This window comes from Cardiocondyla obscurior, linkage group LG25 (genome assembly GCF_019399895.1).
Source record: "Cardiocondyla obscurior isolate alpha-2009 linkage group LG25, Cobs3.1, whole genome shotgun sequence".
Lineage (NCBI taxonomy): Eukaryota > Metazoa > Arthropoda > Insecta > Hymenoptera > Formicidae > Cardiocondyla > Cardiocondyla obscurior.
In genome coordinates, this window is record NC_091888.1 from 40240 (window position 1) to 66721 (window position 26482).

A 26482-nucleotide genomic window follows, 5' to 3' on the forward strand; every position below is an offset into this window, starting at 1 on the left:
GAGAAAATAGTCAAAATATAACTTTAACCTCAATGTGTCACTTATGAGATTTTTAGTTTTAATTTAAAAATACTTCTGCTTTATTTACAGGTTTGGCGCTTTGAATACGAAAGGTTCGCGACGGAAACTAACCAAGGAAACCGTCCGGAGACCCGGGGAAGCCGCAAAAGTCTTTGTGACCATTTCTGGTGCAAGAGAAAATTCCATTTGCAAATTAGTTTACAACAATTAATGCTATTTATTAATTATTCTTACAATATTTTATTAATCAAGTCGTTTCATGAATGTCAGTACTAATGCTGTGTTCCTATTGGTTAAAAATAATCGAGTGACATTTTGCACGTGTTTTTGGCGTTATTTATAAATTTTTGTACTAAATTATATTTTGCACGTCAATTTACAACAATTTAATGATATTTATTCATTATTTTTACAATATTTTATTAATCGAATCGTTTCATGAATGTCAGTACTAATGCTGTGTTCCTATTGGTTGAAAATAATCGAGTGACATTTTGCACGTGTTTTTGGCGTTATTTATAAGTTTTTATACTAAATCGTATTTTGCAAGTTAGTTTACAACAATTAATGCTATTTATTAATTATTTTTACAATATTTTATTAATCGAATCGTTTCATGAATGTCAGTACTAATGCTGTGTTCCTATTGGTTGAAATTGATCGAATGACATTTTACACTTTTTTCTTGCGTTATTAATAAATTTTTGTACTAAATTATATTTTGCACGTCAATTTACAACAATTTAATGATATTTATTCATTATTTTTACAATATTTTATTAATCGAATCGTTTCATGAATGTCAGTACTAATGCTGTGTTCCTATTGGTTGAAATTGATCGAGTGACATTTTGCACGTGTTTTTGGCGTTATTTATAAGTTTTTATACTAAATCGTATTTTGCAAGTTAGTTTACAACAATTAATGCTATTTATTAATTATTTTTACAATATTTTATTAATCGAATCGTTTCATGAATGTCAGTACTAATGCTGTGTTCCTATTGGTTGAAATTTATTGAGTGACATTTTGCACGTGTTTTTGGCGTTATTTATAAGTTTTTATACTAAATCGTATTTTGCAAGTTAGTTTACAACAATTTAATGCTATTTATTAATTATTTTTACCATATTTTATTAATCGACTCGTTTCATGAATGTCAGTACTAATGCTGTGTTCCTATTGGTTGAAATTGATCGAATGACATTTTACATTTTTTTCTTGCGTTATTTATAAATTTTTGTACTAAATTATATTTTGCACGTCAATTTACAACAATTTAATGATATTTATTAAGTTTTTTTACAATATTTTATTAATCGAATTGTTTCATGAATGTCAGTACTAATGCTGTGTTCCTATTGGTTGAAAATAATCGAGTGACATTTTGCACGTGTTTTTGGCGTTATTTATAAGTTTTTATACTAAATCGTATTTTGCAAGTTAGTTTACAACAATTAATGCTATTTATTAATTATTTTTACAATATTTTATTAATCGAGTCGTTTCATGAATGTCAGTACTAATGCTGTGTTCCTATTGGTTGAAAATAATCGAGTGACATTTTGCACGTGTTTTTGGCGTTATTTATAAGTTTCTAAACTGAATCGTATTTTGCACGTTAATTTACAACAATTTAATGATATTTATTAAGTAATTTTACAATAGTTTATTGTTTGAATCGATTCATGAATGTCAGTATTAATGCTGTGTTCCTATTGGTTGAAATTAATCGATTGACATTTTACGTTTGTTTTTTGCGTTATTTATAAGTTTTTATACTTAATCGTATTTTGCTCGTTAATTTACAACAATTTAATGCTATTTATTAAGTATTTTTACATTATTTTATTAATCGAGTCGTTTCATGAATGCCAGTATTAATGCTGTGTCTCCATTGGTGAATATTTTACGCAAAATATTTTTTGCTTATTTTATTCATTTGTGGAAGATCAACTGTTTCCTCGAGTGTCCGGTTGGATTTTTTAACAAATTTAAACCGTCTTTTTTATTCCCACAAAGTGCCAAGACTGTGCATCAACGGAAACTAATTTTTATAAAAGTTTTAAAAGTGACAGGTATGTGTTATTGATTAAAGTTTAAAGTGAGAAAAACAAATATTTCTATTTGTTTTACAGGCTTTTAACTTTATACGCAAAAGATACGTGACGGCAGCTAACCAACGAGACCATCCGGAGTTCCGGGGAAGCCGCAAAAGTCTCTCTGATTATTCCTGGTGCAAGAGAAAATTCCTCGACTTACCCAGTACTCCAGATAGCACTAACACTTTGCAGAGTGAATTCAGGTATGTCATGCGTTAGAATTTAATTAGAGTACCTTCCTCTATCGTGAGGGACCGATTTTAGATTGTTCGAGAGCCTCACTTAATTAAAAAGTGAGAAAATAGTCAAAATATAACTTTAACCTCAATGTGTCACTTATGAGATATTTAGTTTTAATTTAAAAATACTTCTGCTTTATTTACAGGTTTGGCGCTTTGGGGACGAAAGGTTCGCGACGGAAACTAACCAAGAAAACCGTCCGGAGACCCGGGAAAGCCGCAGAAGTCTCTCTGACCATTCCTGGTGCAAGAGAAAAATCCTCGACTTACCCAGTACCACAGATAGCACTAACACTTTGCAGAGTGAATTCAGGTATGTCATGCGTTAGAATTTAATTAGAGTACCCTCCTCTATCGTGAGGGACCGATTTTAGATTGTTCGAGAGCCTCAGTTAATTAAAAAGTGAGAAAATTGTCAAAATATAACTTTAACCTCAATGTGTCACTTATGAGATTTTTAGTTTTAATTTAAAAATACTTCTGCTTTATTTACAGGTTTGGCGCTTTGGGGACGAAAGGTTCGCGACAAAAACTAACCAAGGAAACCGTCCGGAGACCCGGGGAAGCCGCAGAAGTCCCTCTGACCATTTTTGGTGCAAGAGAAAAATCCTCGACTTACTTAGTACTCCAGATAGCACTAATACTTTGCAGAGTGAGTTCAGGCTTCTAAGTTAAATTTCAGACTAAAATTCGGTTTATTTAAGTGTTGTAGAGTGTTCTAAATACAATTGAATTATTCTGTTAACTGTAAATAATTGTTTATTTCAGATTCTTGGTGATTGGTGTTCTGCGAGGGTCACAGAAGTTTCACTGCACTTGAACAAGTTGTGAAAATAGTTCTGCGTTTTTCTCGAGTGCCTGGTTGGATTTTTCATTAAATTTAAACCTCCCTGTTGCTGCCCAAAAAGTTCCAAGGCTTTACATCGACGGGAACTATTTTTTTTAAGTGTTTGAAAAGTGACAGGTATGTGTTTTAGGTTAATAGTAAAGTTACATCTAAATAAATTTTTTCAGGCTTCTGAGTTAAATTTCAGACTAAAATTCGGTTTATTTAAGTGTATTAGAATGTTTTAATTACAATTTGATATGTGTTTTAACTGTGAATGAATTTATATTTTAGTTTGCTGGTGACTGGAGAGTTGCGTGGGTCAGAAAAATTTTCCTGTGCTTCTACACATTGTCAAGAAAGTTCTGCTGCTTCCTCGGCCATCCTGTTGGATTTTTATTAAATTTGAAGTTCCTTTTGCTGCCCAGAAAGTGCCAAGCCTGTGCAACGACGAGAACTATTTTTATTAAGAGTTTGAAAAGTGACAGGTACGTGTTTGAGGTTAAAAGTAAAGTGACTTTGAAATAAATTATTTTCAGGCATTCAAGTTCAATTTCTAACTTTAATTCTGTTTGATTTAATGTATTAGAGTGTTTTAATTACAATTTAATATTTGTTTTAACTGTGAATGAATTTATATTTCAGTTTTCTGGTGACTGGAGAGTTGCGAGGGTCAGAAAAGTTTTCCTGTGCTTCTACATATTGTCAAGAAAGTTCTGCTGCTTCCTCGGTTGTCCTGTTGGATTTTTTATATAATTTGAAACTTTTTCTTGCTTTACAAACAGTACCAAGCCTGTACATCGTCGGGATTTATTTGTTATAAAACTTATAAAAAGTGACAGGTATGTGTTGTAGGTTAAAAATTCAAATATTGTTAAATGAATTATTTTCAGGTTTTTATGATAAATTTTTGATTTAAATTTGGTTTATTTATGTGTAGTAGAGTGCTCACATTACATTTCAATAAGTTTTTTAACTCTAAAATATATATTTCAGTTATTTTGTGATTGGAGTATCTGGAAGGCCGCAGAATTTTTACTGTGATCTGTACTTGGTGAGGGGAATTTCTGCTGCTTTCTCAAGAGTCTTGTTGGCATTCCATTACAGTGTCTTCATTCTACTTTCGTTCCACAAAGTTTGAAGCTTGTAAGTCTACGGAAAATATTAATAATTTACTTATAAAAAGTGACATGTATGTTTTATAAGTTAAAATAAAAATCTTATAAAGTTTATGATTTTGAATGTTCTAAGTTAAATTTTTTATTCTAATTCGATTTTATTAAAGCTAGTAGAGTGCCCACGTTTTATTTAAATAATTATTTTAATTTTAAAATACATCGATACAGGTTAGAAAGATCGATGTATTTGCGGTGACGTTAGCGCCGGGAGCATTTGGTAGACGGAGAATTTTGGAACTACCAAAATCGATGCTGATATATATATGTCATCATCGATTTTGGTAGTTTTGATAAACTCCGCTTACCAAACACTCCTGGCGCTTCCGTCGCAAATACATGGATCTTTCTAATCTCTCTCGATTTATTAGGTATCGGAATTAATACTGCCGTGACGTCTCAACTTTTAGATTGTGATATTTTCTTGAGGAAATGTTGGAAAGATCCGAAAATCAACAATTTCTACGTGATAGATTTTTGACGTTTTTCACAAATTAGTTATTGATAAAATATACAGAACAAGAGAAAGAGATGTCTACAGATTGCAGTAATAGATATGCATTTGAAGCTGAGTGGTATGACAAGATTGCTTGTATGCTGAAGAAGTTTTATGTGTATTATTATCCATTTGATAATACTGTCGAATTGGTATGTTCAAGTTAAAGCAAATTAGCACTAACAAGTTAATTCAAAGTCACACAATTCAAGGCCTTAACATTTTTTTTTTTAATAATAAAAAATTCAAAGTTTTAGAGTTAAGAAATTATATGGATGTAGCTTTAATTTAAATGAGCAAATTATCTTTAAAATAACTTTTATATACATATTATGTATGATTAAAATTATATGTACTATGTTTCAGTTTGACTTAAAAACAAAGAAAACTTTTTTGAGAAGAACAACATGTGAAGGCATTATGGCTAAAGACTTTTATGTTGGTGGTGTAATAACAATATTTTCAAGATGCATTAAAATTACAGGTTATGCAGATGCTTACACCAAAACCAAATTAGAAATGCAATTACAAAAGTAAACAAATTACTTTATATTACAATTATATTTATATTCACTTATATTTATAATCACTTTTTTGATATTAAAATTTTTTAATTAATTAATGTTATTTTATTGATACAGAGTTTTTGTACTTTTGAAACCAGGGGTTATTGACTACATGGGTGAAATATTGAAAGATATTACAAATTATGATTTTTGTATTACAAATATAAAAATGACAATGCTAACTGTAAATAATATTGAAGAGTGTGGTTTTGCAAAAGATGTTATTGACAAGGAGTAAGTTAATTTTTTTAACTTTAAACATTATTTTTTTTTTTTTTTAATTAAATTTTTAATATTGTAGCTATAAAAGTTTATTTCTAGGTTTGTTATAAATTATCTTATATCTGGCCCTGTCGTTGCTTTAGAATTACTAGGTGGAAATGGTATAGTGAGATGGCAAGAACTGGCAGGCTCAGAAGACATTAAAAAAGCATGTTTAACAACAGCATCTTCATTAAGAACTCTCTATGAAAAAGATGAGATTCATAATGCTGTTTATGGATCGAAAGACCCTGAAACAGCAATAAAAGTACATATTTTAATAGTAGTTAATCAAAGGGCATTTATTATGTCATAATAATCCTATTTATTGTTTTCAGGAATCACAATATTTCTTTCGTGACTCGAAAAGTAAAAGTAAAAATTTAAGAAACACCGCAACTCTGCAAAACTGCACCTGTTGTATCGTCAAGCCACATGCTGTACAAGAAAAACTTTTGGTAAATTGGTAAATGGTGGGTAAATTAATACAAATTATATTTAAAGTTCTAACGTATACTTAGTAAAATAATAATTACTGAAGAGTGACCTCTAAACTTTATATTACATATTTCTTTCCGGTAATTTCATATTTATTTCAGGCGCTATTATCAACGACATTCAGAAGGCAGGGTTTGCGATTACCGCTGTGCAGCAATTTTATATTAATCCAATTAATTGCGAAGAATTTTTGGAAATATATAAAGGTGTTCTTGCTGAATATGCTGTAAGTCCCATTTGTTTTTGTATATATATTATTTTGTAAATAATTATTTCCGAGCTAAAAATAAGTTTTTATAAATACTTGCTGCTGCAGGCAATGGTAACAGAATTACAATCTGGCCCATGCATTGTTATGGAAGTGACCCACAAAGACGAGAACCTTAATATTGTTGCTAATTTCCGAGATTTATGTGGCCCAATGGATCCGGTAAGTGTGAACAATTTTAATTGCTTTGTCTCGCGTTACTGACATGCTCATTTGATACAGGAAATTGCGCGACAAGTCAGACCAAATACGCTTAGAGCAAAGTATGGGAAAACGAAAGTGCAAAATGCTGTGCATTGTTCTGATTTGACGGAAGACGGCATACTGGAGGTAATTAAAACCTTAGTTACATCTGCGATCTGCTTCTCCTACATAATTAATTGGTGTTACATCTTTACAGGTGGAATATTTTTTCAAAATACTCGATGGACGTTGAACGATTAAATTTATATCGTATAAAAAGTAAATAACTAGGTTAAATGTTTAATAAATTTAAAGTTTTAAAATATTTCTATTTATTAATAAAAAAATAATAAATGGGATTTTTTTTTATTACATAATATTAATTAAAATATGTTTTCACATAGTTCAACAATCACCTTTTGGATAAAAATTAACGTTTATATATGTTCAATAAATAAAGTAAATAAATTTTTTATTGAAAGAGAGTTCAGTATCTTAATTAATAAACGTATTAAATTTAAAGATTTATTTCACGAGCTTTATAGTTACAAGAAATTTTACAACATTATACAACGAAACGATTAATTATCCGCCGATTCACAACGCTGCAAATTGTTTGTATGATTAAAATCAGTTTTGTTCAACGTGTTTGACCATTCACCAACAAACTTCGTCGCCGGAATCCACTGCCGATTGCTGTAGCTCTATCTCGAAGAAAACGCAGAATCTACCGTGGCTTAATAACGGCACAATGATGCGTGTCAAGGATTTAATCTGTAGTCCGCTAGCGGTGTAAAGCAGCAAGGATAACTTCGTTTCCGTTGCACTAAGCCGGACAGAGAAAGAAAAAGAAAAGGGGAAGCAAATTTTCCCGCGATACTGTTTAATCAAGTTATAACATTGAAAAATTGCGCATCAAAGAACATTACGCGATGTAAAAATGCGAAGAAGTGAAAAAATATATATTAAAAAATGATATGAAAATATAATACTTAAGGGGAAGCTAAAGCCGTCGCCGAACTTGCACGGCGTCGATATGAAAGTAATTAAATAAAAAGATAAGGGTGAGGGCATACGTAACATGTGCGAGCTACGTTTCCTCACCACCCCTCGCTCTCGCTCTGTCCTTCTCCATAATAATATATATAACAATTTTATAATTATTAACAGCATGATTATCTAAACAATGTCTGTGATTAATTTTAAACAATTTACAAAAGTTGTATTTTGCTGAAAAAATTAGTATATACATATATATATTTTTTTTTTTGTTTAATATCGTGTATCTTCTACGATTGTTTATTCTTTAATTTTTGACGACTCTGGGTGCTTTCTACTATTTTGTCACTGACGTAAGAGTTCTGCAGATACACATAATAATACAGTATAAAGCAATAAGTTATACCGATTGCACAGTATACAGAAGTAAATGCTAATGGTAAAAATGGTAATTTGTCGCCAAAGAACGTTTGATGCAGTATCACTTCGTAAATTGTGACTAGCGGCAATGATACTACGTAGAACCATTCGTATAATCGTAATAAGCACCTGCCGTGCTGATTAGTCAGGATCAAAATGGACGAAAGCATGTACGCCAGCAGCAATAGTAATTTCAATGCTGATAAATTATCGGGATACAGCAGAGGTAAAAGAGCAGTCTGTCCAGCAGCGCTCAAGATAATGAATATGCGCGCGTCTTCTGCATATACCGCCGCGAGAACGCTGAAAATTATTAAATTAACTATTAAAATTATATAATTAAATTTCAAGAAAATGAATACATATTTAGCAATAAAAACTTTGTGTATCTTTAATACGTACCACAGAGGAATAATCGCAGTTAGTATAGCTTTTTCATGCACATGCCAACCGAACATAAATGAACTCAAGGCACATAAAACGACGCATCTAACAAAATGTATCGAGTTCATATAGGACTTCTTACGCAGTAAGCACCACAATGCAGGCTAAACAAAATAGATTACACGAGTTATTTAATCCACAGGTATAAAAAATATTTAAAAAATAATATAAAAAGTATATTTAATAAGAATAATTAAGTAATTTATTTAAATAAACTTACAAGAATTGTTACGAAAGTCAGAAGAAATGTAACAATAGGGGTTGGAGTCGGTAATATCAGAAATTTTTCTTCTTGAACTAAACCTCCCGTCATTACTGCAGATTTAACATCGTTCAACCATCCAAAACGTCTCCATATCACAGAAAGCACTTTTTCAACCGCGATGTACAAAGCCCAACTGTTTGCAGCCCAGTACGAATGTACTAAGCCCCTTTTAAATGGAAATAAACGGGAAATTACCTAACAAAAAGATTATTAAATAAAATAACAAGGGAGAATTTGCAAGAATTCTTTAAGCGTTACCTGTGATAATTGAGTTCTAAATGGACCGAAAGACACTGCTAGAACGATCGAAACGATAAATCCCAAGCTAAATAATCGTTTAAAAAACTTGTTACTGTTCAGACAATATAATTTTAATAGCCAAATAGTGTATGCTGGCGCTACATATACATATAGATGCTTTAAATTGAGTAAAATAGCAAAGCACATAGCGCCTTGTAATACCAACATCTAAAAACAATTAATTTTTTATTACATTGATCAATTTCGAGTATCACAAAGTATAAAAAAAAAAAAAATTACCTGCTTGCTAATTTTTAAAACGTTTGCCATTGAGATCAACAAAATGCCAAGTAGAAAACCATTGTACTGGAAATGTATATGGTCAACTATCAACAATCCTATGTTGCACAATGATAAAAATATAAAAACCATGTGGCTGTTGAAAGATTTGCAGAATATCCTGCCCATTCTGTAAAAGATTTAGATTTTATATCATACAAAATTTTTTATAAATGTGTACAGCTTAAAAAAAAATTTTTTTTTCTTATAAAAGTATTTTTCATACAGATTTATTTAAGATATAATATTTATAGATACTCACTCTCTTACTCCATAAGCAAATATTAAATCCATAAATATAACAGTGCCTCTCTGAAAATATATTGTGGCTGGTGATGCATAATTTAAATTCTCCACTTTAAGCATTTCTGGATCAAAAAGTACAGCTATTTGGCTAAGGCAGTATTCGAACCATGCAAACAGAGGCGGATAGTCAAGAGTCCAAGGGGATTGTGCGTTCACATACCATTTTGAAATAGGTAAACTATGAGTGATAGCCAGCCAGTTACGATGTACCTCAAAATCAGTGGAGTGACTACAAATTTAGAAAGATATAAATAAGATATAAATAATTTTGTGACATAAATGAAAAGACCATTTAAAAAAAATTGGCTTACTAGGTAGGAATCAGAAGAATCTTAATGCAGGTGACTAAAAGGAAGGTCTTCAGCAGGGTACTGTCAACTTTCCAAAGGACAGATGATGAAAGACAAGAGTCAACTCTTTCATCCTTACATACTTGAGTTTGTGTCAAAGTATATTTCCCGCCAGCAGACATATTAGTTTAACTTGCTACTTCGGCGTCAATTATACCGCTGTAAACAAAACTAACAAGGCTTCATAACCTCACTTTGTTTCTTACTTTTCAATAAATTTTACAATCTGTTTCTAAATAAATAATTATATTTATGGTAAATCTGAAGGAGACGAGGCTACTTTCCCATGTCCTTGAAAATATGGATTCTTGCTATTTTCGTAGACCGTCTCCTCCAGCTTTATCGTAATCCAGCTGTTTCACGGAGTAGTCTACTCACAGAGATGTCTCACTACAGACGCCACAAGACGCCACGAAGCCTCCGATTCATCAAGATGACTTTACGACATTAAACCTCCGGACGTAAAACTTATTTATTTATAGATCTAGTGAACTTGACCGGTCAGATGTGGTGTCTCATTTTATCTTTGCTCCTAAACAAATAAAATAAAAAATAAATACTCATCAGATAAAGCTTATCAGGCTTGAGCCCTTTCACACTTTAAGAGTGCATCATTAACCCGACAATGGCGAGCTCAGATTTTTACCTGAGAAATTCTAATGAACTAGGTAGAGCTAATTGTGTCTCTGTTTCTCCGTCTCTCTCTCTCTCTCTCTCTCTCGCTCTCTTTTTAATTCGACGCCGAGAGGAGAATACAATCCATTTTTTCATACATTTTAAAGCAGAATATAATACTTGTTTACAAACACGTTATCCACGCGTATAAAACTAATAAAGGCAAAATAAAATAATTTGTTAAATCGTTTTGTTGAATGAAGTTTTCTAGTGATGCGCCGCTCGTGCCAAGTCTACCGAGTGAAGTTTAAATTTCCAGCGGTCCCGTGAACAGCTGCGTGGGCGGGGTGTAAAAGCCGCTCGAAGGAATTCAACTGCGCTTAGCTATGCGGGAGGTGAATTAAACGAGGCGTTACATCACGTCGCGCGTTTGCGAGCCCCAGCGGCAACAAAGCTCGCCTCGGCCCCGCCGAGCACGCCCGCTGTCATGGAAAATAAAAGTAGCAACAATTTTATTAGTTACGTGGGACTGGAGGAGCACGAACTGCAGGTAATCGTCTCGCTCTTAACTCTTTTTTTTTTTTTTTTTTGTAATTAGTTCTCTCCTTACATTGTAATTCCCACTTGAGTTTTGCAAACCAGAATGTAACCTCTTTGCAGACCTTCAGCTCCAGTCGGCGCAACTCGCTGATCGAGCACAGCATTAAACTGCTACCGGGAGAGGTTCTTATCGCCGAGGCGCAAAGTGTCCTTATGTTCTCGCCTGTCAGTGATCTAAAGCAAGGCATTTCTGGCGTTCTATCTGTGACCAATTTTAAGCTCGCCTTTGTTACAAGCGGCGATTCAAATGGAGAGGTATAAGGATAACTCTTTTTTTTATGTTTCTAGACAACTTTGAGACTTGCTGACTTGATTGTAGAAGCAAAAAACATTAGTGTATACATTAAGTGTATAACATGTTAATCAAGTATGAAAAATTCTGTTTGTAGAACATTATACATCAACAAAACCACTTATATGGATATATGGATACATGTTTGACAAATATCGATGAGATTTATGTTACAATAGGAGACAAAAAGAGAAAGCTGATCCCTGGCAGTACTGTACCATCAAAAGTGAAAGGAATATTTATTATCTGTAAAGTGAGTTATTTATTTTGCAATTGATTTAAAGTTACATTGATGAGTCATTTAAAATGAAGATTTTATTTATAAAAATTGTGCTATAAATTGCAGAATCTAAGAACATGGTCATTCTCCTTTAAATTTTCACCTCTTGGGCATGGAAAAAATCTTCTGACTACTCTGTTACATCACGCTTTTCCAAGTCGGCATCAGCTGTTATTTGCCTATGACTACAAGTTAGTAGTTGATCTTGAATCGAAAATAAAAGCATAACATTATGTCAAAGTTTAATTATAAAAAAATTATTTTTTTTTATTTGCTATATAATGTAATATATGCACATTTCGATACTAATTTTTGTATTTGATTACAGAGAAGCTTACTACAGTAGTCTTGACAAAAATGTACAATTGTTTCGAGAGATTTCAGACTGGCAAAAAGAATTGAAAAGAACATTGTGTAAAGATGAGATTAGAAAAGGTTGGAGATTATCTATGGTTAATGCAAAATTTCAGCTTTGTCCAAGGTACTTATTTATCGAATATAATTAATTTAATTACAAACATGTTGGTAATTTTTCATTAGTTATTGTACGCTTGCAGTTTATCACAATATGTAGTTGTGCCTGCATCTGTGACTGATAGTCAGTTGACAGATGCAGCCAGACATTTTCAAGGTAATAGACCACCGGTGTGGTCCTGGACAAACGTACACGGCGCGGCATTAGTGAAAATGTCTGAATTATTACCGACGATTACAGAGAGGATGCAAGAGAACATTATGTTCGAAAATGTTCGTAAAAGCCATCCTCAAAAAATAGCCCCAGTTGTTATAGAATTGAATAAAGAAATTAATGTAAAATTAATAGCGACAAGTTTTAGCAAATTTATTAGCTTATGCACTCCAGGTAAATATTCAATTGGTAAATATTTTTAAATATTCGATTTGCAAAAAAAGCAAATATACTTAAATATATATATTAATTTATTTATTTATTTCAGAGAACATCAGACAATTCTGGATTCAAGATAACAATTTTTATTCGTTGTTAGATAATACGAAATGGCTTAAGCATATATCGTATTGCCTGCAAAAGACAGTTGAAGTCTGCGAGCATCTTAATTCAGGAATTTCCGTCATCTTACAAGGTAGTTGTTCAGACAATCTGTTCGCGAGGTGCGGCGGATGTAGTGGAATCTTTTAACAGAGAAAATCAACTTCTGACGACGTTGACTGTGGAACAGAAAAGTTGATAATTTGTCGAATGACCTAGTTGACACTTGTTATAAACGAGAATCGTTTTTAGAAGGTGCTGCCAGAGACTTATGCTGCGTTATATCGAGTTTAGCGCAATTATCACTGGATCAACACTTTCGTACTATAGCAGGTTTTCAATCGTTATTACAAAAAGAATGGGTGGCTGGCGGCCACCCGTTTTGCGATAGACTAGGTCACATCGTGAAAGCTAATTCTGAAAAGGTATATGTAACATTCTCACTTAATTTTCTTTTTAATAATTACGTACAATTAAAAGGTTAAAACTTTTTTATTAATTTTTTTTTAATTTAATTTACAGTCTCCAGTGTTTCTCTTATACCTTGACTGTGTTTGGCAATTGTGTCATCAGTATCCAACAGAGTTTGAATTCACGGAAACATATCTGACCACCCTGTGGGACGTGGCACATGTTTCCGTCTTCGATACATTTATTTTCAATTGCGAGAGAGATCGGGCGGTGGCAGCTATGGTAATAAGATCTTTTTTTAACTTTTTTTTTTTACTATTAAAACAGTCTATAATTCAAATATCTTTTGGATTTTTCAGGATCCAAATACGCCTCTCGTACTTCGTAGCGTGTGGGACTGGCGGGAACAGTTTAATGAGCAAGATATCTTGTTGTTTTACAACCCTTTGTTCGTTTCTCGCAGCGCCAACAGAACGGAAAACGAATTGATAGCCGTGAAACCTTCGTATACGGTTTCCAGTCTCGAACTTTGGACGCAATGCTACTTTCGTTGGATACCGTCGCTCGAAATTCGTAACGGCGGGCAGAGGCATATCGAGCTTTACATTAGGTTACTTCAAAATGACGTAAATCAACTTAAAATAAACGAGAACCGTGTCTCGTCGATGGACAAAGTTGGTATCTGCTCTCTCCACACGAATATCGACAGCTTTTATCCTTTTAGCAACAACAGATCAGGAAATACTGTCAGTGCACCGATTATGAACAGCTCGATTCTGTTAAGCGAGAGTTTATTAGACGCGCAATCATTAATAACTGCGACCGATTGACAGAGTGTTGCTTTTACGGCATTCAAAACGCGTACCTGATTACATCTTTCCTTCCAGCACGAAACAAGGTTTTTGAAAGAGCTTTCTGAAATAGTTGCTTAAACGTTTGCAAAGAAAAGAGCAATTTCGAAGAGCAGGTATATACATGTTGTACAAGTATTTAATTCATTACTGGCGTTTCTCAGCGCTTTTGATGTAAACTGATGTAAATTTGTATCGGAGAATAGGAGTTTTTAAAGATGCGAAAAAATTTGTCGCGTTATTGAGAGCAGCTTTTTTTTCGTATAAAATAATAGAAATATTTATATATGAGTTTTATAAGTACCCGTAAATAGCAAACCGCAACGAGGGCAGAGTAAGTTTAAGAATAATTTTAGAATAAAAGAAAGCCGTGTATATAAATCACATCACGAATGGAAACGAGGAACTGGGTATCTTTGATGCTCGTCGGAGATATCCGCACGTTGTTATAAATCGATAAATAAAGTTTATAATTGGACGAATAATTTTTGTCGAATATCTTGTAAAAAAGAAATATTTAATGTATTAAAAAAAAATTAAGTATTTGGAGGTTACGTGATTGAATGCAAAAAAAAAAAAATTAAAATGCCGATAAAAGTGTTCTAATTACCAACGCGGTCTGGAAGTGTGGGGATCTAATTTGGAGATTCCATGCTAGACTAATCCCATATGAACGCATCTGGTACGTGCTCCGATCAGTGGTCGCAGATTTTAGAAGGGCAACATACGCACACTAGGCACAATGCCGTGTCCGTGTGTGCCCGTAGCGCCTGCTAATGCCTCGGACGCAGAGAGCCCAACTCGGAATCGCGGCTTCCACGCGACAGATACGGAGGCTCGTCCGTGTGAAGCCAGCAGTCGAGGCGTTAGCAAGCACTGCGGGCGCACACGGACACGTCATTGTGCCTAGTGTGCGTATGTTGCTCGTCTAAAATCTGCGACCACTGGCTCCGATTAGTCCGGCTATCTCCGTCCGACAGAAAAGTGAGGTTAAACTCGACAACGCGCAGAGAAGAATTCGGTGGCAATGGAAAAGCGTTCGCGTGATCGCAGCGGTCACAGATCGAGGAAGGTGCGCGACGACGATCGAGAGATCCGCGATCGCTCAGAGCGCCGACCCGGAGACGCGAAATCCAGACGCAAGCACTCGACTAAGTCCAGGGAGAAACGTAAAAAGTCGAAGGACAATTCTCGCTCACGTCGCGAGTCGCGGAAGTCTTCCAAGCGTAAAAATCGCAAGAGGTAGGTTTCTTTTTTAAATTATAGAACTTGTCTTTCCAAATTGTGCTTCAATGTTTTCTTTTTTTTTTTTTTTATTTCATTTTAGGGATTCGTCATCGTCGTCATCGACGTCGTCGTCCTCTTCTTCGTCTTCGTCTTCGTCTTCGTCTTCGTCTTCGTCCTCGTCAGACTCGAAGAAATCCAGTAACGGTTCGTCCACAGATTCGTCTTCCAATTCCACCAAGTTGCTGGAGAAGCTACAGAAGCAACGGCAGAAGCAGGTAGAAGATCGTAAACGTCAAAAGGAAGTGATGAAAGCCACCGAGACGCCGGAAGAGAAGCGTCTCCGTCGTCTCAGAAAAAAAGAAGCCAAAGAACGTAAGCGAAAAGAGAGAATGGGCTGGGACAATGATTACCTGCATTATACGAATACGGATAATCCGTTCGGAGATGGCAATATTTTATCTACTTTTGTATGGTCGAAAAAACTGGGGAAAGAAGGCCTGCTTGGTGTAGGCAGAGAGGAACTAGAAATGCGAAACAGGCACAAACAAGAGGAAAACAAACGGGAGTTAGAGAAGGTGAAAAAGAGGAGGCAAGAGAGAGAATTAGAGCGGCAGCAGAGAGAGGAAGAGATGACTATGCTGCAAAGAGGCAAGGAAGCCGCTCAGCTGGAGCAATGGGCCCGTCAGGAAGATCAATTTCACCTCGAGCAAGCTCGGCTGAGATCCCGCATTAGGATTCAGGACGGTCGTGCGAAACCTATCGATCTTCTCGCAAAATACATTAGTGCAGAGGAAGAGGTTGACGCTGTAGAAATGCATGAGCCTTACACATACTTGCAAGGTCTGCAAGTAAAGGATTTAGAAGACCTCATAGAGGACATAAAAGTTTATAAAGAACTGGAAAGAGGTAAAAATTTGGATTACTGGAACGATATAACGGTGATTGTAGAAGATGAGTTACACAAACTCCGGAAGCGAGAACGAACAGAATACGAAGTTGGTGAGAAAAAGAATTAATTTTCCTTTTATTTGCTTTTATTATTTTTATTTGAATGTTTTAAATTAACTTTTCTATTTTTTTTTAGCTGTTGGTAGAAGAGAAGGAATTCACGAATCGGTAGCTAAAGACGTCACAGCTATTTTTAAGGGTAAAACTGCGTCGCAACTGGAGGCCTTACAAGTGCAGATTCAGGCGAAAATTACAGGGAAGCCAGAAGGTGTCGACATCGGATATTGGGAAAGTCTTTTGTCTCAGTTAAAAGGTAAGATACAATATAATTGTAAAATAATAACTTGGAATTAAAAATAGTTTTGTTAAAAATTAAATAATAATACATGGGACTCACGCCAAGTATTAAATATACAGCTCATATGGCGAGGGCACGGTTGAGAGATCGACATCAAGAAAATTTACGTAAAAAGTTGGAAGTTCTAAGAGCCGAGCAAGGAGTAGCCCGAACTGAGAACGAGGCTGAAGGCTTCCAAACTCAGGAAAGCGAGTTCACTATGAAGCAGAACGAACCTTCATCCAGCACAGCTGTTGAAAATAACGAAAATAGTAGTTCTGAGTACGTATTTTTTATTTTATATATATTCTATTATTTTTATTTATTACTATTATTTTATCGAAAGTCGAGTTTAACTTTCGTTAGCAGTAACAAATTATATAATCGTATTGTATTACAGAGATGATCAAGAGGAAAAAAACGCTGCCGATGATTTGTTATCCGAATCATTTCGCGAGTATGAGACGGGCGGCTATTCGCCTACTTATATATCATATTCACAACTGGAACCGGGTACGCTCGTCACCCAGGAAAACGAGGATAGTCAGCGATTGGAATACGCGAGGCAGCAAGTTCTAAGCACCGGTAGGAAAATCCAGAACGTGTTGACGACCGAGGAACAGGCGATGCACAGAGAGGCGCGGAAAGGCATGGGCTCAGACGAAGCGCAATTTAGCGTCGAATCATCGTTAGAGGCTCAAATTTATTTGTGGTCTGATAAATATCGGCCACGTAAACCGCGTTACTTCAATCGCGTGCATACTGGATTCGAATGGAACAAGTATAATCAGACGCATTATGATATGGATAATCCGCCGCCTAAGATTGTACAAGGATACAAATTCAATATCTTTTATCCAGATTTGATCGATAAAAATACAACACCAGAGTATTTTCTTGTAAGATATACACTTTTTTTTATTGCAAAGCTTGCATATATCAATACTGATAATTTAAGTTTTATAATCGTAATAAATAATCCTTTTTCTATTTTTAATTCTATTTCTGATTTTCAGACACCTTGCGCCGACAACAAGGATTTCGCTATTCTACGATTTCACGCAGGCCCGCCCTACGAGGACATTGCATTTAAAATTGTCAATCGTGAATGGGAATACTCATACAAGCGAGGGTTCAGATGTCAGTTTCACAACAACATTTTCCAGCTGTGGTTTCATTTCAAGCGATATAGATATCGCCGTTAATTTAACATATGTATATATTGTTTGTATATGTATATATACTTGACACGAGACGTCGTCGCGTCTTTTGGTAACATGTAATTTTATAAATGATTTATGAATATATATATATCGCGCCGTTCCATTATGCAACGCTGTAAGTAAATTTTAAAATGTTATATTTAAGATATCACGAGACATCCCGCTGTGTTATGGCGAAATGTGCGACTTCCGCTATTTGAAATCGCCCGTGCTTTTATCACTTTCGAGCAAGACTCTTCCTGACGCGATGACGACAACACGAAGCACACGTACATCAGGCGCGGTATAGCCGGCGGTCGTTGGATCGATTTTTCGTTTGCCACCTGTGTACTGTCACACAGTCGACCGCACACTCCTACATGCAGAAAGGTAAAAGCTATGTGGAGCTAATGGCAAGGTGAAGCCAAGCCTCGCAGTATGCCGCGTAATTCGGTGGCAAGGAGCTGCGCGTCGAGACCTCCGCTTCCGCTTGCGCTCACGCACAATTAAAAATAAATGCTCGCATGGACTGCGTACCTACAGCTACGATAATTTTTTTATTTTACGGTATTCGTGCTCGCACGCGTAGTTCCTAAAACAAAATCAAAAGAATCTTATGCGCTTGTGACGTCAATCGAATAAACTAAAGAGAAAAGCGGTAGTTTGCACGGAAGAACTTGAGAAGTGAAATTTAGCAGGCGGTGAGAAACATCCTCTTCTCGGCAATTTCAGCACGAAAGTTTTTCTCGAGATGTCACTGATACGCCAAATTATAAAACAAAGTTACTTTTAAACAATGAAATTTAAGTGATTAAGAGCTTTGTGTCTTTAATCGTTTGGTTTTGAGTGTAAAAGTGTTGACGAATGTATTCGCAGGAGAAAATTTATTGTTGACGGAAAATACAATAATGTTCGCACGAGCAGCTCGCGAGGAACTATTGTACCCGTGATTTATGAGCATTGCGATACCATTAAAATCGTCATGAAGTGGAAGAGAGGACCGTGCGAGTTTCTGTCGCAGAAAACGTTCCTTATAATCAAGGATGACTTGGATATTTCGAAAGGTAATAAATAAATTTCTTTATTTAATTAATTAATATTTATTATTACAATATTAATATTTGTTTTTAAAACCAAGATATTAATTATATCGATTCGCGTAAAAAAAAGTTTCTCTTTGTGGTCAATCGCTTTTTAATTGTGTAATAGTAATATTTTATATTATATTAATTTATCGAAAGAAAATTTCAATTATATAAATTATTAATTTTAAGAACTTAAACAAAATAAAACCCAACCCTTTCACTGAGTTAACTTACGTTGATTTACGTGCATGATAATTCTATCGACTTATAAAATTAATCGAAATAGGTGCGACCAAAACAACGAACAGTAAAAAGACAGCGACGAAGAATGCAGCGCACACCGGCACCTGGCCGCCGAAGATGAAGCGCGTACAAGTGTTCTGCGAAGAGGAGTCGGAAAGGCCAAAGACGGCGAATCTCGCGAGACCGAGCGTGCTGGACCCCGCGCTTGTAGACAAACTCGATATGTCGTTGCTCAGTAAGGAGTTGCTCTGTGACTCAATGACGCGATTCCATCATTTAGCCGGCAAGCCGATCAGTGGGGGCACGACGTCGTCGTCATCGTCGTCTTTGTCACTGCCGTCGCCGGCAACACGACGACGCCAGAGCGCCGCCGTCAATGTTACAACGACCACTACTATCTGGTCACCCCACAATAACGTTCCAGTGCGTCGTAAGCGACGGAGTCTCGAGGAGATTTACAATTCGGGGGCTGCAACGGGCCAAATGGAGACCAATGGATCACGTTCACCCGCCGGAAGTCAGAAGATCACGTCGCTCGCTGCGATGCCGGAGAACGTTTCTTCCAGACGCAACTCTGACATCAGGAAGCTAGACGACAACAATAACAAGTTAGTAATAATTCAATTACAGTCATAAATTAATTAAACTAATAATACTCTTTTTAAACTATTAAATAAAAAGTATTAACTTTTTGTATTTAGTTATCAAATTATTAAGATTTTAAAGTTTTATCATTTATCTTTGGAAAATAGTTATTGCACCATAACGGAACTATAATTATTTATGTCATTCATTTACAAACAATTAATTTGCATTTACATGTTCTAATTTCGTGCGATCAGAAATAGTCCTCCCAAAGTGCTTTCGACGGTGAAAAAGAAAAACTCGAGGTCCGGTTTATCGAACGACCTGGAAATCTTCACCGCCACGTCGGCGAAGAGCGCGCCGGAGCCTTGTAAGAGCTGCGGACGTCCAGATCAGCCAGAAAGATTTCACAGTCATCCGAAGGGCAGCCAGACCAAAATCAAGGATATTCCAGCAGCAGCAGCAACGAAGCCAAAACCTGCGGTGCCACCGGTGCCCAAGTCCATCCAGAAGCCCGTGGCGTTGAATTTCCGTAGCGACCGGAACAAAAATAAATTAGACGAAGTTGAGACAAAATCGCATTCGATCAACCCCGAGGACAATCTTCAGAACTCGGACTTACAAGACGGATCGTCGTCCGCACCGATGAAACGAGGCCGCAGGATCGTCACGTGCTACATATGTGCTCGAGAATTCGGCAGCGCCAGCTTTCCCATACACGAGCCCAAGTGCATGGAGGTAAGGGTGGCTTCAACACTCATGCGGTATCCTAAACTAAAAAATCAACATAATTACTATCAGCCTAGCAACAGTAGACCCAGTTTAAGATTTGCTTATGTGCCTAAAAATAGATAGAGCCTTAAAATCAGGGCAGCACGCGACTGGCATTTTCAAAAGGCCAATAATTAACCGATTAAACTCTTCTACTTCATCGCGGAAGCAGCGGAAGGTTCATAATACAATAACTCTGTAACAATAGCGCGCATGTAATAAGTCAAGGCTCTTCTGCGAGATCGATGATGGTATAACATTGCGTCGCATGTACCATTAGGCTCGATATCAGATGCATTCGCGTTCGCGTGTAACCAATGTGTCATAGTCGAGCGAGAACTATAACGCGGCGATCGGTTGCGGTAATTTATGCCGCTCTCGTAGGAGGGGGGAGGGTCTTCGACCGGCCGCGTTTTTTCCTCTAACGATGGATTATTTAAAGACTAGACTATATCCCGCGTTTCCTCGCGCGAGCTTAAAGCCGCACGTGACGCTATGCGATTCTTATCTCGCTTTCGCATAGCGATCCCGCGATCGATAAGTCAAATTCGCATCTGCACGTCGTCGGCCTTAGCCGCATGAATAGTTTACGTATTTTGAATCGCAAGAGACATTAGAGTAAACGCTGTATATTACAATGTCGCATATAATATAAAATCAATATAATAGTTGTACGTTATATATCGTAAAAAGTCACGTACAATTTCAGTGAACGGAAACTACATATAAATTATACATATTTTTTTGTTAGACAAGAGCTTTATCCCTAAGTTTTAATGCTACGTTTAAATATTAACTTGGGCGAGTTCTTTGTTACAGAAATGGGAGCGCGAGAATAATATGCTGCCCGCATCTCAAAGACGACCCAGGCCGCAAAAACCTGAGGTCGGGATCGAACATAACGATTGGAATTCAGCCGCATGGGAACAGAGTCAGGTAGATTTCCGTAGTAATTTTCATCGACTCATTATTACGAATGGACATGTGAGAATTCATTATAAAATGTAAGCGTCTTTAAATTGAAATTGAATGCGAGAAGAATTTGCTTCTGTAAAGCCCGATCGATCCTTCGGTCTAAAAATTAAAAAAAGAAAATTAATAAATTCGATTTTACAGTAAAAATTTGTCGCGAGTTGTCCAGTTATAAATCACAATGCGAATCTTGTATCGCGTGCACGGCCTATGAGGATTTCGCGTTGTTCACGAGTGCGTGCTTCTAATGTCGAATATTAAAGACTGCTCTTTAACATCTCATATGCATACGATTCGCACGTGCGCATGCCAAATAAGAATTGCGTGTTTCACAGAACTTCTGACGTTTCTTCCGCACGACGTATAAAAATGTAAAAGTCTGGACTTTCTTGTAGGAGCAATTGGTTCCATGCGCAAAATGTGGGCGGACGTTTTTACCGGAACGATTACCGATTCACGAGAGAAGCTGTAAAGCCATGCCAAAGGTATCAAAATAAAACCTGGCCATTTTGGGTTTCTATATATCTTTCTACCTGTTATTTTTCACACGTTACGTGTTCTTTTAGAGTAACGAACGCCTGGCCACACCGGCAGTTCCACGCAACGCGCCGCCCACTGTTCCTTGTCGCATTTGCGGTCGTAATTTCGGTACAAGAAGCATTAAAATCCACGAGCCTCAATGTAACAGACGATGGCAAATGCAGAGTCAACAGGAAGATCAAACCTTCTCCAGGCAGAAATCAGCGAATAGTGGACAAGAAGTATCATCTTCAACATATCCGGTGAGTTCTAAAAAACATTTAATATTATATATACGTGTACACTTTAATTTCCGAGAGAACTTGTATTAAAATATATATTTTGTATAAAATAATATTGCTTCTTTTCAGCTTTTTCAATATTCAATAATATTTTAAACTATTTTCATATGATTATTTAATTCTTTATTTAAAATATAAATTTTTTATTATAGTTTAAAGTAGTTTGCTATAATAATTAGAATAAAAGAAAACAACACAGCTTTAGAGTAACGTTTTACGAAACACTTGGTAGAAAAAAAAAAAAAAAAAAAAAAAAAAAGAGAAAGAAAAATAAAAGACGCGTAAAAACTGCTTAATTTTAGGATGTATCGCAAAAGAAAACAATTACATGTTACATCTGCGGCCGAGATTTCGGATCATCCAGTATTGCTATCCACGAGCCTCAATGTTTAAAGAAATGGCATACCGAGAACGACAAGTTATCGCCGACCCGAAGAAGGAAGGAGCCGCAAAAACCAGACATTATATATATACGTAAGTTCAACGTCCTCATCTCCATAATATTTGCGTGCGCGTTTGCACCTAACGCGGAAATAAAAGAGATTATCAGAAAAGGGATTTATAACACATTGAAAAAAGTTTAACATATACTTATACTAACTTATACATACCCTGCGATTTAATATTTTATCATATTGTAATTTAAACTTTTCAAACGTACCGATAAACTTTAATTTTTTGCTCTTTCTTTTCGCCGAGCCTAGAGAAGGTCTTAAAACCAACTAGTGCTTAGAATTGATTTTTTTTCAGAGGCCGCACACATCACATTGATATGCAATACACATTTGCCCTTTCAGTCATATATTTCCGTCTCTCACCTTGAAGTCCATTCTGAATTTGCCATCACGGTCAAGTGCACTACAAAGTGAATCAATCGTGCCGAAGCAATTACACATGCATACATGTATCACATATGAATCCTTAATATTCTTAATGTCCGATTGTAGAATGGGAGTGGGTGTAATTCTGATTAATGCATGCGTCATAGATGACAGTCTCTTGATCGGGAGTGCCGCCTATAAACAGATAGTTGTTCGGTAAAGCAAAAATCTTTAGTCACCCATGTACCATGGATGTTGCATAGGATTAAAACTACAATATGAAAAAATTTAAACACCTCGTCAATTTACTTTGACGGTGAAGCAGGGATTATTGATTTGAGACGAGCAAATCGACTGCTAAACCAATCTGTGAATCCATAAGCTCTTAAAGCTTTCCCTGTACTTTTTAAGGTACAATACAGTCGGCAATGACGACTTCCCTGTTCGCAGAGGATCCTAGCACGGGGACCGTGACGGTCGACCAGGCGGCGACTGCAGAAGCCAACTGGATGACGCATTTAAGCCAGCTAGTGCCTTGCAAACGTTGCGGGAGGACTTTCAATCCCGACCGCGTCAACGTTCATGAGAAAAGCTGTAAAGGAAGCCGTTAAGAGATTTATTTTGATTTTCATATCGTTTACATTGAAGAATATTATACTAATCAAGTGTCGCTTATACTTTTTAGAAGTGATCCAATTGTGTTTTTATATGAATATCAAATATCGACTCTATTTAATTAATATAGTATTTATATGTGTTTGCACTTTTTTTTTTTTATATAAAACTCGCTTTTATTTAACTTTGTTAATTACTGATGACATGTTGTGTAATTCGCGATTAATTTTTCGTTTCAATTAAGTAAGCGTTTGGTTTACAAAAGTGAATAAAAATAATGTAACATACACACGCAGCACTTGACACGCACGTTGTGTGAACACACGAATGTTATTAGACGTTATGGATCAATGCCTAATTATAAGATTATTCCGGTTTGCTCACAAATTATTCCGTCGCTGTCGATGAAACTGTTCTTCTTGTAAGTGCGTTGTATCGTGTTGTATATTTTATACCTAAAATAAAATTAAATAACGATAGACAAAAAATAAAAGAAGCTATGGAGAAACCAACGTCGAGAGAAACTCGACATATAGAGTGCCGTCTTTGTAAGTGTTTCAAACAAGTAAATTTGATATAAATGAAGGTTGAAAAAGAAGCATGTACAAGGCTTGTTACTTCTCAACGTTATTTTTCTTACCTGCAACTTTTTGCAAATAAAAACTACAAATTGATGGCAAGCAAAACGTAAAACGCCGAACCACTTTGAATCTCACGAACTTCCATTGAAAGTATTCGACACTTGAAGATGGTAGCAGGCATCCTGTAACTGAGGCCGGCGACAGGAAGTCCTTCGAATGGCTTCCCGTTACGTAAGTACCAAAAGCTGTCATTTATCTCTCTACTTTACATATGTACAAAGCGAAATTTTTAATCTCCATGAGCGGTGTACATAGCCTTTGAATATATTATCACTTGAATTCAAATACTTTTTTTTCAATCTTAAATCAGGTATCGGCACTACTTGCTGATCTTAAAATGTATAATTTTTTGTTTCGACAATAACATAATTAAATGTAACGTAAGTTATAATAAATTATCCTTATATAAAAAAGCGTGTGAGACGCCTAAACTAGCTAACTCTCGATTTTATCGTTACCGCTTAAAGCCGACGCTGATTGGTCCTTTCGTTTGGGGTGATAGAAAACCCTAGCGCGCCGACCAATCACAGCGCTCTATAGACCGCCTGATCGCGAGCTCGCAACAGGCTTACGTGACTCGTTCTATTGCAAACAAGAGGACACGCGGCCACGCGGAGAGCATCGGTTTCGAGACGAAGACGTCGAGGCATCCGCGTGTGTTCTCTTACGGCATCATCGTGTACTTGTATCTAGTGAAACGCTGTGATTGGTCGACGCGTAGTTTCCCTAGCGCGCCGACCAATCACAGCACTTCATCGATTGTTGTACTAGAGGACACGTCGAGCACGCGGTTCGAGTTCGAAATGAAAATGTTGAGGCATCCGTGTGTCATAGCCTGTTTCTCGTATCGAATTCGAGGATTTGAGACGGTCGGGAGTGTCGTGGACTATCTCGTGAGTGTCCAGCACGCAGAAGAATGACTCGACAACTACTACATACTACTACAGGTCACGGCGAGCACGCGGTCCGAGTTCGATACGAAAATGTCGAGGCATCCGTGCGTCGTAGCCCGTTTCTCGTGTCGAATTCGAGGATTTGAGACGGTCAGGAGTGTCGTGGACTATCCCGCGAGTGTACAGTGTGCGGGGAACATTTCATATCGCGACTCGTCTCATTCGACGCATAAAAGACGTTTTCGGTGTCGTTCGTTCCGCCGATGAGAGTCGACCGGAGGCTCAAAAAATAGACTATCCCGCGAGTGTTCAGTGCGCGGGGAACATTTAATATCGCGACTCGTCTCATTCGCCGCTTAGAGGACGTTTTCGGTGTCGTTTGTTCCGCCGACGAGAGTCGACCGGAGACTCAAAAGATAGACAATCCCGCGCGTATCCAGTGCTCGAGAGGACGACTCAACACAACCCATCTGAGAGGAGGAGGAGGAGGCCCAGGAAGGGTATCCTGCACCAGCGGAGCAACCCCAGGGTAATTATCAATTTTTGTTCCGAATTAAGTCTTCAGAGTTTTGAAAACGTTTTTAAATTTTTTTTTATTTAATTAAATTTAATATCTGCAACATAATTTTTTATATTTTCTGTTACAGATCAAGTGGACCTCCGCTGTAGTGCAGTGAAAAAAAAAAGTGCCGCTCGCCGAGATTAATGAATATACGAACCGCAGCCGGTTCGTCGGGCGTTCCGGGAGTGCCGAAAAGTATGCGGACGTTTTTTTTGCGTATATTTTTTTTACGGGAGTGCGTTCGCGAGTTACTACAAGTGCGCGGAAGGATGACTCGACACGTCCCACCTGAGAGGATGAGCAGGCCCAGGAGGCATCCTGCATCGGCGGAGCAACTCTTAGGTGAGCATAAATTTCTTTTATAAAATCTTCATTAAATAAAGACTTTAACCCTTTTTTTACTAATTTTTTAAATGAATATACATGTCTACATATATATTTCTTTTTATGTTACAGCCACCGGCAGTATTCTTCAACTCCGCTGCCATGCAGATTGGTAAGTCTGTAACCTGTTTTCAGGATTTTCTTTTTCAGGAGTTCCGAAAGATAACGCGCGATAGTGTTACTTAATTTTCGCGAGAGTAAATGATACGGTCGCGTTCGCGTGTTTCCAGTGCTAAAGAAGGATGGCTTCACGTCCCATCTGAGAGGAGGAGCAGGCCTCGGATAGGCATCATACATCGGCGGAGCAACTTATAAGTAA

General features: G+C 36.5%; 5 protein-coding genes and 2 long non-coding RNA genes across 13 annotated transcripts; 5 read left to right on the forward strand and 2 right to left on the reverse strand.

Moving 5' to 3' along the window:
* The first annotated feature begins 2512 nt into the window (after positions 1–2512).
* LOC139111778 (uncharacterized) lies at positions 2513–4420 on the forward strand. The gene is made up of 6 exons (XR_011547270.1): positions 2513–2675; positions 2858–3014; positions 3131–3326; positions 3483–3676; positions 3834–4030; positions 4185–4420. It is a non-coding gene; the product is annotated as an uncharacterized lncRNA (long non-coding RNA).
* Positions 4421–4749: 329 nt separating this feature from the next.
* Positions 4750–7120, forward strand: LOC139111776 (nucleoside diphosphate kinase homolog 7-like). Its single transcript, XM_070672277.1, is given in 9 exon segments — positions 4750–5011; positions 5226–5392; positions 5501–5659; positions 5747–5954; positions 6025–6163; positions 6286–6410; positions 6501–6614; positions 6675–6782; positions 6853–7120. Coding segments are annotated over 9 exon segments (1173 nt in total). The 5' UTR covers positions 4750–4894; the 3' UTR covers positions 6889–7120.
* Positions 7121–7146: 26 nt separating this feature from the next.
* Positions 7147–10519, reverse strand: Xit (ALG6/ALG8 family glucosyltransferase xit). Of its 2 annotated transcripts, none has more exons than XM_070672251.1 (8): positions 10377–10519; positions 9960–10157; positions 9605–9877; positions 9304–9472; positions 9022–9231; positions 8719–8958; positions 8457–8602; positions 7147–8357 (listed from the first exon to the last, which is right to left on the reverse strand). In XM_070672251.1, exons 2-8 carry the CDS (start codon positions 10118–10120, stop codon positions 7925–7927), a joined length of 1632 nt encoding a protein of 543 aa, XP_070528352.1. In that variant the 5' UTR covers positions 10121–10157; positions 10377–10519; the 3' UTR covers positions 7147–7924. The 2 variants fall into 2 exon arrangements, with proteins under 2 accessions (XP_070528352.1, XP_070528351.1); XM_070672250.1 differs by having other exon boundaries at positions 9960–10169; positions 10377–10516.
* A 507-nt stretch (positions 10520–11026) lies between these two features.
* Positions 11027–14642, forward strand: LOC139111754 (myotubularin-related protein 10-B). Of its 3 annotated transcripts, none has more exons than XM_070672242.1 (10): positions 11027–11163; positions 11274–11468; positions 11603–11758; positions 11852–11976; positions 12114–12266; positions 12343–12662; positions 12742–12888; positions 13047–13219; positions 13317–13487; positions 13565–14642. In XM_070672242.1, the coding sequence occupies exons 1-10, from the start codon at positions 11101–11103 to the stop codon at positions 14033–14035; spliced, it is 1974 nt and encodes a 657-aa protein (XP_070528343.1). In that variant the 5' UTR covers positions 11027–11100; the 3' UTR covers positions 14036–14642. The 3 variants fall into 3 exon arrangements, with proteins under 3 accessions (XP_070528343.1, XP_070528344.1, XP_070528345.1); XM_070672243.1 differs by having other exon boundaries at positions 13050–13219; XM_070672244.1 differs by having other exon boundaries at positions 12343–12647.
* Positions 14643–14797: 155 nt separating this feature from the next.
* LOC139111753 (splicing factor Cactin-like) lies at positions 14798–18316 on the forward strand. 3 transcript variants are annotated; one of them, XR_011547263.1, is made up of 7 exons: positions 14798–15298; positions 15384–16282; positions 16368–16544; positions 16649–16850; positions 16969–17467; positions 17585–17847; positions 17937–18316. XR_011547263.1 is itself a non-coding variant. In XM_070672241.1 (6 exons), exons 1-6 carry the CDS (start codon positions 15084–15086, stop codon positions 17771–17773), a joined length of 2181 nt encoding a protein of 726 aa, XP_070528342.1. In that variant the 5' UTR covers positions 14798–15083; the 3' UTR covers positions 17774–17897. The 3 variants fall into 3 exon arrangements, 1 of the variants encoding a protein (XP_070528342.1); XR_011547264.1 differs by having other exon boundaries at positions 17585–17840; XM_070672241.1 differs by lacking the exon at positions 17937–18316 and having other exon boundaries at positions 17585–17897.
* LOC139111756 (uncharacterized) lies at positions 18023–24284 on the forward strand. Of its 2 annotated transcripts, XM_070672245.1 has the most exons (9): positions 18023–18160; positions 18647–18834; positions 19142–19706; positions 19941–20421; positions 21274–21390; positions 21822–21911; positions 21993–22208; positions 22550–22721; positions 23480–24284. In XM_070672245.1, exons 2-9 carry the CDS (start codon positions 18753–18755, stop codon positions 23677–23679), a joined length of 1923 nt encoding a protein of 640 aa, XP_070528346.1. In that variant the 5' UTR covers positions 18023–18160; positions 18647–18752; the 3' UTR covers positions 23680–24284. The 2 variants fall into 2 exon arrangements, with proteins under 2 accessions (XP_070528346.1, XP_070528347.1); XM_070672246.1 differs by lacking the exon at positions 18023–18160 and having other exon boundaries at positions 18462–18834; positions 23519–24284.
* LOC139111777 (uncharacterized) lies at positions 19413–24789 on the reverse strand. The gene is made up of 7 exons (XR_011547268.1): positions 24324–24789; positions 23365–24138; positions 22909–23263; positions 22576–22769; positions 21960–22215; positions 19918–20457; positions 19413–19686 (listed from the first exon to the last, which is right to left on the reverse strand). It is a non-coding gene; the product is annotated as an uncharacterized lncRNA (long non-coding RNA).
* Between the last annotated feature and the right edge of the window lie 1693 nt (positions 24790–26482).